Source organism: Saccostrea cucullata, unplaced genomic scaffold (genome assembly GCF_032062105.1).
Source record: "Saccostrea cucullata isolate Sc308-1 unplaced genomic scaffold, CSIRO_AGI_Scuc_v1 ctg18350, whole genome shotgun sequence".
Taxonomy (NCBI): domain Eukaryota; kingdom Metazoa; phylum Mollusca; class Bivalvia; order Ostreida; family Ostreidae; genus Saccostrea; species Saccostrea cuccullata.
This window is the reverse complement of record NW_026925749.1, coordinates 436-10,509: the sequence shown is the minus strand read 5'-3', so window position 1 is coordinate 10,509 and position 10,074 is coordinate 436. Positions and strand designations below refer to the sequence as shown.

At 31.5% G+C, this 10,074-nt stretch overlaps 1 protein-coding gene across 1 annotated transcript; it reads right to left on the bottom strand.

The window, feature by feature from the left end:
* Positions 1-564: 564 nt before the first annotated feature.
* LOC134269696 (hemicentin-2-like) lies at positions 565-6,871 on the bottom strand. The gene is made up of 11 exons (XM_062751897.1): positions 6,791-6,871; positions 5,505-5,810; positions 5,073-5,357; positions 3,928-4,230; positions 3,519-3,797; positions 2,924-3,235; positions 2,051-2,095; positions 1,812-1,919; positions 1,703-1,727; positions 1,544-1,620; positions 565-783 (listed from the first exon to the last, which is right to left on the bottom strand). The coding sequence occupies exons 2-11, from the start codon at positions 5,617-5,619 to the stop codon at positions 761-763; spliced, it is 1,572 nt and encodes a 523-aa protein (XP_062607881.1). The 5' UTR covers positions 5,620-5,810; positions 6,791-6,871; the 3' UTR covers positions 565-760.
* Positions 6,872-10,074: the final 3,203 nt, after the last annotated feature.

Below are 10,074 nucleotides of genomic sequence, written 5' to 3'. Positions count from 1 at the left end.
ACGTGTTTCATGATAATTGTTATATGTCTTGTTGTAGGATATCCTTATGCATGGCTATTTTCAAAATTTCAAAGGATTTCGTCAAAAAATAAGAAAGATATTGAGACTTTAGTTTCAGCCAATCAGAGCAAAGCGCACGTGCATGCGCGTGAGATCTTGCTATTTTGACCATGTCGTATTGTCTATGCTTCTAATATATCCTTATATTATAAGTTTCAAAGCATTTCATCAAAAATTTAAAAAGTTACGCCTATATCAATTAAATCGGTCATTTCACATGTTGCACGTGCACGCTCTTGCAAGCACGTGTACGCAAAATGACCTTCGTTCCGCAAATCTACATAACATGTCTACTGACCCTAAAAACATTTCACCTTAGTCGGATGTATAGTTTACGAGATCGTTCCCGGACAAAAAAGTACCCAGGAAGAAGAAGAAGAAGAAGAAAAATAATAATAAGAAGAAACAGAGTAAAAACAATATGTTCCCCAACTTCGTTTGGGGAACATAATAACTATTTCCCTACACTAAGAAATATCCCTGAATTTGCACCTTTTGAAAAAATAAAAAAAATAAGGACAAGACTGTGTCAATGTATGGAAAGTTTCAAAATTATTTATTTTTAATTAGAGTATTTTCTGTCGGACATAGTTCAGTTAGTACAACTTATATTACATATGGTTTTGTCCCCGAGTTGTATTTAGTTGTAAATCAATCATGCTTTATGGTCTTCAGTGCTCTTCAGAAAATCAGTCAACCTTCAATGCGTTTTGAGATATTCATCTGCAAAAGAAAACGAATGAGGTGTGTGTTTGCACTGAAAGTTACCTTGATATTAACTAGGTACAATGTAGCATTAATGTAAAATAGCATAACTATCATTCAAACAATATTTCCAAATAGCTGAATATTAGTAAGATCTGTCTAAATAAGGATTTTGTAGAGATAGAGATTGAGTCTAATGATGTGTTTAAGCTATTACAAGCTTATACGTAAATGAAAAAGAGTTTACTTGTACTGTCCTTATAGTTTATGTAGGTCTTATCAATTAAAATTCAATAGTGATCTTCCTTAGGCCATTGAAGTTCGAAATATAAAATTTTATTGCAAAAATGCAAAGGCTTTTTGAAAAATCGCGAGAAAATGAAAATGTTTGAGACAAACAGAAATATGAAAGTACGTACAGACAGAAAGACAAAGTATGTCAATGTCAAAGACAGACACAAATTAATTTCCCAAACTGTCAATGAAAGTGGTGGACAAAACTGTGTGTTTAAGGTAACATTGAGTCATCTGCGAGTACGATTGTTTATTTTACTTACAGCTAACTTTTGTGAAGAGTATTGAGTATATTTGTTTTGAATATTTTAAAATTAATTAAACGAGTTTGCATTATCTAAGATTTTTTTCTGGTCATCATTGATGGGATCTAACACATCACTGGAGTTGCTAAGCTTTCATCAGAATTGATATTTTAATGGAAATGTTTATTTCTTAAGCACAGTTTTAGAGTGATTTCTACATTTATCGAAATAAAATTTACCCTTTTTAACCGCACCGATGTCCTGGTATTGATGATCTTCTATCCTTGTGACGTCTTGCATTACGTAATCTTCATTTCTAATGACATAAATATGTTGTTAAAAGTGAGATCATATTAAAATGATAAACAAATTACATGTTTTTTAAAAGAATGACTCACACAGGTCTTTTGAAACAGCATGTATCTGAAAATAATAGATAAATACAATAATTAAAACATTTGAAAGCGTAAAAGTTTTAGAATCTGAACATATTAAGAGTATTCTTGCCTTTTCCATCATATCTCCTATTGAGGATGATAAAAAATACAAGTCCAACACAGACGACGAAGAAAACAGTGGAGATTGATGTCAATGCAGGAAAAAGGGCGGAGGACACTAGAAATAATTCATTTACATATTCTATATACATTTTTTTGGTTAATTCTATGTTGTTTAAAAATTAACAATTTGTGTAATGATGAAACCCTAAGCTTTTAATCTGTATTTTGCAAGACTATATGTACAACCTTTTGAAGAAGATTTGCACGAGCTCTGCTGTGATTTGGCGTCCCCTGTAGAATATTGGAATGAATAGTATATATAGTTGTAAGGGCAAAATTTACATTTATAACAAGACTTTTATACTTATTGACAATCTCACCTTTATGATTTTTTTTAATTACATATTTTACTTAACTCTAACCTCAGTTGGACAGCCCATTCTACATTCTACTCTTTGGATTTAAAGCTAATATGTCTCTGATATATATTTGATACAACATGACGCGATAGTGTAATAATTTTTAAAAAAAATTGCTTTATTTAAAATGCTGAATATGAAAAGTTATTAATCTTATTCATCTTTATACAAATCTTGCACGGAAACATCTAATTATAGGTAGTAAATTGTAAAATAATTTCCCGCAGCATACAAAATATATAAGAAAATGCGGAAATAAATAACCCAGACAAACAATGCAAATATTATATGCAATATTTATGTTTTGGTATTTTTGTGCTTAGTGTGCATGCATAAAAAGTATTTTTGTGTTACATCTATATCGATTTCGAGCACTCATATAACAAGTAATTAGAAAAAGGATAGAAAATGTATGTGTAGATTTTGATTAAGTCAATGTGGGTCATAGCGATAGATATGAAAAATTGGAATGTTTTATTGAACAACTTAAAAAAAGGAATTGATAAAGTTTATCGTTAGTCTTTGATGAGTTGAATTGTACAATTGAATAGATTTACACTAAATATTTTAAACAATTCTCTATTTTTCATGAAGTTTATGATATAAAATATAAAAACACAAAATGGTAGACAAATCAATATTTAATACGGGGAAAAAATCTTCTAAGGAGATTTAGATTGTATTAATTGTGAAAGTTTACCTTCAGGAGTAATGTAGAAAGTTGTCATAAACGATCCATAATCATTGGCTACCCTCACAGTATAATAACCAAATTCTTCTTCTTCTAGGTTTGTCTTTTTCAAATGCACAGTAAATGAAGAAATATTTTCACTTGTGCTGGTCGTTTGAAAATCACTGGACAAAGGAACTTCCGGTGAGGTACTTGTTTGTCGGAAGCTCCATTGAAAAGATGGAGTAGGGTATGAGAGATAATTTGCTGAGATTTCTAGCTTGTTATTTACCGGAACAGCAACTCGTAGAAAGTATAAGCCATCCAGGGATCTTGGTCCACCTTCAATCGAAATTAATTTATTTTAAACAACCAGAGGAACTTAAGTTTAGAAATATTTCAACAATATTTTTACCGATGATTCAGTAGGTAAGTATACAAATGAAAATAATACATTTAAAATATTGTATTGTGAATATCTTGAAATTATGACTAATATAGATTATGTGCATTGTCAAGCAGTTTTTCAGCTCAAATTTATTTCATATTCTAAAATTAAATTCTTTCTTTTGATTTAGAAATTTTATATTATAGTAAATCCTTTTATCAAAATAAGTTAACATACAGTTAATATATATATGTATCGGATCCGATGCAGTATACCCTAAAGTATTTTTTGCTGTACATATATACGGCGCTGTATAAAAACATCCAGCTGATTTTTCTGTGAAGTTCAAGATGTTGATAAAGGAACTACTGCTGACGACAGTCTTATTGGTATTCTGATTCCAGATGGATATGTTTGTGAAACCTGGGCTATCGACAGAGCAAATCACTGAAAAGGGCGCTGATTCGTTGACTGCTGGTACGCCTTGAATTTTAAAAACTCGAATTCTAGGTACATCTGTGATAAACGAAATAGATCTTAAAAAATTTAGAACAGAACTAAAGACAGACATATCTCTTTATCAAAACATTTTGTAATATGTCTCTAATGATAAATGTAATTGATTTTTTAAATATTAACAGCTTACATTGCACCTTTAACCTCTGAGATGACTGAAGTCCAGTAGGCACAACAGAGTTATTTGCCATACATATTATGTTCTTTTCGTTGTCCTCTTTGTTGACTGTAATGTTTAACATTGTTTTCACAGTGTAAGTTTGAGTTAAAGGGTCGATCATAGTGGAAACGTAAGTTGATTTTAAGTACGTTCCCCGGAATATCCACCAGAGTGAGGCAGGAGGACGTCCCCCAGAGGATGAGCACGTGACCATTATCTGAGTGTTCTCCTTTGTTAATGGAATCTGAGAAATTTCCGGGATATCCGGTCTTACTGACAATGAATGAAAGAGTTAAAATCAGTGTATTAATTGTAAAGCTTTGTGTAAAGAGAATATTCTGATATGCAGCATATATTTGTGTCACACTCTTGGGATGACTTTTGTCTTTGAGTTTCCTGAGATATATCGAATAAGAATCATTGATTATACCTCGTCATTATATCTGAATGATGAATTAAAGGCAACAAAGTAAACTCGCATTTTCTGGGGTAAAAAAATTGAACACATTTTATATGTGAATACAAAGTAAGACTACGAAAAGAGAGACACAATTAGTACACATGGAAAAATTCCAAGAGATTGTTCAAAGACTTGAATACTAAACTGCTTCAAAATTTTGATATTATCTGATGCAAATGAGGAGCATGTATAACTTTTTCATAAACTGAGAAAATGTTTGATCTTAATCAATGACTGATATTAATCTTACACGGTACCAATTTTGATGCATCGTATGCTCATTTCGACATATTATGTCTGTTCAACGATGCTAATGACGAAACCTCAGAAATCCAAAATATTTGAATTTAAAAAAAAACTGTAAAAAGATATGCCAAAGGTTGGAGTCAAATACATGGAACGGTCAGATCTGTTCATGTGAAAGATAACCCTTCATTGAAACTAAATTTTTACCTTTTGTTATACCACAGCGATGAAAAATATTTCAGTATTTTGAAGATAGTACCGGAGTGCTTAGCTCTGGGGTGTAGATTCCCTCGGGGACGTCCACGAACAGAGACTACGACCCATGGGTCATAATGTCAATTGTATACGGTACCTATTTGATGTTTCAGATGATGTTTGAGGTAAATGAAATTCAGTACATGGTACTTACAGTTTAGGAATATCACAACATTTACTCTCATTGGCTTTGATAAAGCTGGATTGTATGCAGTGCATGTGTAGTTCTGTAGATCATCGTCTCTTGTAAGAATAAAGCTGTATACTGTCTTATTAATACCACTAGATAATAATGCAGATCCTTTATACCAAGAAACGTTGGCTGGAGGATCACCGCCCGGCGACTTACATGATAGATTCGAAGGAGAGCCCTCTGTTCCATTGACTCTTAAGGTACCATTTACATTGTAGGAGTCAATGTCTATGCTGGAGGGAGGCACTATAAAAACCCGGTTTAGTAAATACACTTTTAGAATACACAGGGCGTGAGTTTAAACAACTTAAACGTATAAAGAGGTCTGAGGAAATACATTCCTATTTTTGAACTAATAAAATAAATAAAAAACATAATAATCTTGATATTTACAATATAATTTTAGATAAATTTTATGTTGTTGTATGTGAACAACACACGAGTACAGCCCCACGTCCTCTTCTCTGGTGAGTCCTGTTATCTTCAGGTCGTATCCTCCTGTCTCCATGTTCCTTACCACCGAAACACGCTCTCCTCTGGATAAATTAGGGTTTTTCTCCTCATCATAAAAGTAGGTTTTCAAAGAGGGTGGTCCACTCCAACTCGTTCGTCCATCTATGTCCGATGATAATGGGCAAATCAATTTTATTGTTCCTCCCTCCTTTCCATAGATAACAGTTTCACTTGATTGGCTGTAGACTTAAAAGTAGTTTCAATGACACTTAAATGTCTTTAATTTTAATTTTCCATGCATGTAAATATATTCTTTATTTCATATATATATATATATATATATATATATATATATATATATATATATATATATATATATATATATATATATATATATATATATATATATTAAAATCTAATGATATTTGATATTTCCCTGTCATAAAAAGGCGAACTTGGAGCTTATGACTGGTTGGCAGGGGATACTAACACCTCCACTGCACCTCATCCCATCTCTAATATTTTTAGGGTCTGTGATTGATTTGCTCTAAAGTTTGACTGCCAATGATGGGATATCCACGAAACTAGACAATTATTACTTATATTTACATTTATAAGTGATGTAAAATTGTTAATACGAATAAAGATATGCTCTCTCGTAGTTTGAGGGAAAGAATTGATAATCTATGATAACGAATGGGCAATGCCTTATAAGAGATTGTCAATCCGAAAAACGGATTACATAATTCGAGAACTCAGTTTACTTATTTATGCATTTTTGAAAATCCCCATGTCCTTCATGGCTCTCGAATGTATTAAAATTGATTTCATGGTTTTCACTTGATTATATTGTTGGTTTAAATAATATGAGACACGGTTTTAAATTCTGTCATTAAGAATAAGTATGTCAGCTTTTTTTTCATTTTAACATATAAAAAAAATCATATAAATGAAGGTCATATAAAATACAGATAAGGGTGTGGTGCACATGGTTTTAAAAATCCATACATTGACTGTGTCCCAGTTTTTCATTTAAATAAATATCAGACAAAAGTTGCGTGTTAAAAATTCAATAAAAATATTTCTCTCTTAAAGAGATCATCAAACCTTCCACTATCCTTAGATGTATGAAATCTATTATTCGATACTTTTCATGTCACTTTTTTTATAACAGAGGTTAAAAACAGGATACATTGAAACAAACATCAGTTGAAAAGTGTACCTACCAAAATGCAATCCAGAAAGTTGAAGAAAAAACAACAATATAAAGTAAGGGAAAGACAATGATTCATATACAACCTTATCCATTTTCACGTTTTCACGAAATACTTCCTTGAGTTTATTTATGGTGACTGTGTGAGGGTGTGTTGAATAAGTGGGAAAAATGCATTCACTTAGCACACACCACAAGTTGTCTATTTTCTAACGTCACACGAACAATTTATTGCCACAAAACAAAGAGACGTGTTTATTTTTATTTTGAGGTAGAAATAACGCTCTTAGATACTTTTATTAACTAGAGACACAAATATGAAAATACTAGATTAACTAAAAAACTTAAGTATACAATTGAAAAAATGACTATTTTGTTGAATAATAGTTAGAGAACTGTCCATATCTTAATTATAAGTGCGTGGGTTGGTTCCTTGACTGTTTAGGGAGGAATGAAGGGAAAGCCGAGTGTATCAATGCTTCAATGAAATTCTCGAGTTTAGGTTGGGCTTATCTAACTTCTTAAAAAAAAAGAAGAAGAAACTAGACGCTGCCTAAAAGAGTCACTTGGACGTTATCATCCATGCGCAAAAGGCGATTCCACACGTGATATAAAAAGTCATATTTTGTTAATTTGACCATTTATCCATTTGCAAATTGCAAGGTTTATTTCGTTAGTTTTTCTTTTTACAAGTTCTATTGTTTCTCAGATGGAAATGAATATTTGATTTTGTTAAACCTTTGCAAATTTGTTCCTATACAAATCTAGACAAAAGAATCTGACATTTCTAATATTTTACTTAGCGGGCATTACAAAAAAATCGATGTTGCACCGCTCAGTGAGATGTTTAAACGCTTGGTGAGATGTTGCACCGCTCACATCATTGAATGGGCGGACCTTAAATTTCATTTCATTTTTGGTCTTCCAAAGTCACGGACCTGAGGTTTCCTCATGGAAGAAGAAAATACAGTCATGTTTGTAAAAAAAAAATTAAAATGAAAGGTATAATAAAACATTTTTTCACTATGTTCTCGGGCAAAAATGCGTTTTGTCGCCTAAAGACTCAGGCAGACAGTTTGGTTCTTGGGTCCGACAAAACAGATGTTGCTCTCAAACTCAATATATGTATAAGAATAAATAATTGATGTAGGTAACGTACAATATGTAAGTATATGTTACATATTCGCAAATCGTCTTATCTATGACGTATATTGTATTTATCTAAAAAGTAAAATTATTTTCTACAAAAAATGCAAGGGGTTCGGTGAAAATATTAAAGTAAAATTAGAAATGAAATGTTAAAATCAGGCACTCAATAATATTCACAGGTAAAAGAAAAGTGAATACTGATAACCAACATTTATTCGCGACGACCTTATTCATCAATTAACCAGGAATAAAAAATGTTTGCAACGATTAATTTTCGCGATCAAGCCTTTTCGCATAATTTATGTTGTTAATAGAGACATACCCTTAAAGGACCGGTTTGTGGCGAGACTATAGCGAACGTCGCAAATTTTTTTGGCAGGGGAATAAAAGTTGGTTTAGAGTTCATGTATATTAATGTACTAATGCATCCCGTGTTGTATGAATACATTTCTTTTCATTTATGTTCGAATCCAATAAGATTTCTAGTTGTAATCAAGCAGAGCCATAGAATTTTTTTTTACATAAATTTGTAATGCAATTTCCTGAAAGAGTAATCGATAAAGAATTATCTTGAATTATAAATTCTCATATATTTAGAACCTCGATTTTTTACATTAGAAAGAATAATCCACCATGCGACAATCCCCTGGCATGGACAAATAATTTTTCCATGTTAATGTGAAATTGCTTCCTCATATCGCTATCTATCAAGATATCACATGATCTGATACTTTGTAGCCCTTATAACTTGAAGCTACCATGACTAGAAAGTGGCATTTCGAACAGCAAGTTTCAAAACCATATGCCTTAATTACTATCAAATTGATCGATTGATTTTGTAATATGACGCCGAGTAACTGAAGAGCTATTACAACTGTAATTGGAATTTTAAACGACAAGCATATTTAGAGAATCTTCAGTATAATGCCTTTTTAGCGAAGAGTTATTTTATCAATTCTGTGTTGTCTTGAAAGGTAACAATAACGACAAATTAAAGAATGAATTATAAAGCGATATATATTTATTTCAACCATGTAAGCATCATCGTTAAAATGCCTATTTATGTCTTAACACATTTCTTTTTATTAACAAGGATAACAACACGTCGTTTCCACAACTTCCTGGTTAATGTTCCGTGATAAGAGGTTGGATGTAGGTAAATTATCATGTGTGAACGAGCCACTGACCTTGGAAAGTATAAGAATTAAAGAATATCTTTCTAGAAATTCATACGAAGAGCCCATTAAATCGTGCTTTTGATTTTAATGAAGTAGTTTGGCTTTGATGCATATCACATATTGAGGAACGACACATTCATTCAATTTTGTTTGAAAATTTCAATTTTCAAGGCTTGTATTTTTTTTTTTACCGCTACATGTATTTTAAAATTTTCGTCATGTTCTATGTCTTGTTCCTTGCTATTGATATGTTAAATTAATAATATAAGTAACAATAATAATCTACATGTGAAATACATATCAGCTAAAAAAAAAAACAAATATTTACCAACGGATGATATACGCTAGACAAAATTGCTAACGCACCACCTGAGATAATTTATATTTTACTGTTTAAAACGTGTTTTTGATGTATTTGATATATAAATATGTTACTTTAACAAAAAATAAGGCATATTATTGTTAAACCTTATAAAAAAAACTACAATGTTTACTAAAATGTGACTAATTCATAGAAAACAATGAAATCATGTCTAATTCATTTTTGAAGGAATAAAATTCAATTTTCCTTTGTATCTGTGTTCTTTATATTTGTACTTATCAAAAACTCATAAAAAAAAAGTTACACCGTATGCGGCGTTTGGTGTAAAAAGAGCGTGCTAAAGCAGACAGTATGGCGTCTGCAGGGGGTTCCTTTAGAGAAATCTGTAAAAAATGAAAACAATAAAATGCTTTTGAATTTCACTCATGAAAATTTGTTGTAAATAGATTATCAAAAATAAAAATGCTTACTACAGATACCCACGGCTTTAAGTTAGCAGCATGCAATAAGATGAAAATCGTTAAACAGAACTGGGTCAACCGGAAGTTGATAGGATTTGGTATGGACATGAAGGCTCCGGATGATTACTAGGCGATATGATAGTCAATGACTGTTAGTTATTTGATTTATAACTGGAGGACTACTCCT

What these genes read in the sequence shown, in the direction of transcription:
- LOC134269696 (XM_062751897.1), bottom strand. Translation starts at nt 5,619, where the DNA reads ATGGAGACAGGAGGATACGACCTGAAGATAACAGGACTCACCAGAGAA. An exon ending in GTGCAAATCTTCTTCAAAAG is followed by an intron (nt 1,920 to 2,050) that starts GTTGTACATATA and finishes AATTATTTCTAG; the next exon opens with TGTCCTCCGCCCTTTTTCCT. An exon ending in CATCGGTGCGGTTAAAAAGG is followed by an intron (nt 784 to 1,543) that starts GTAAATTTTATT and finishes TTTCTTTTGCAG; the next exon opens with ATGAATATCTCAAAACGCAT.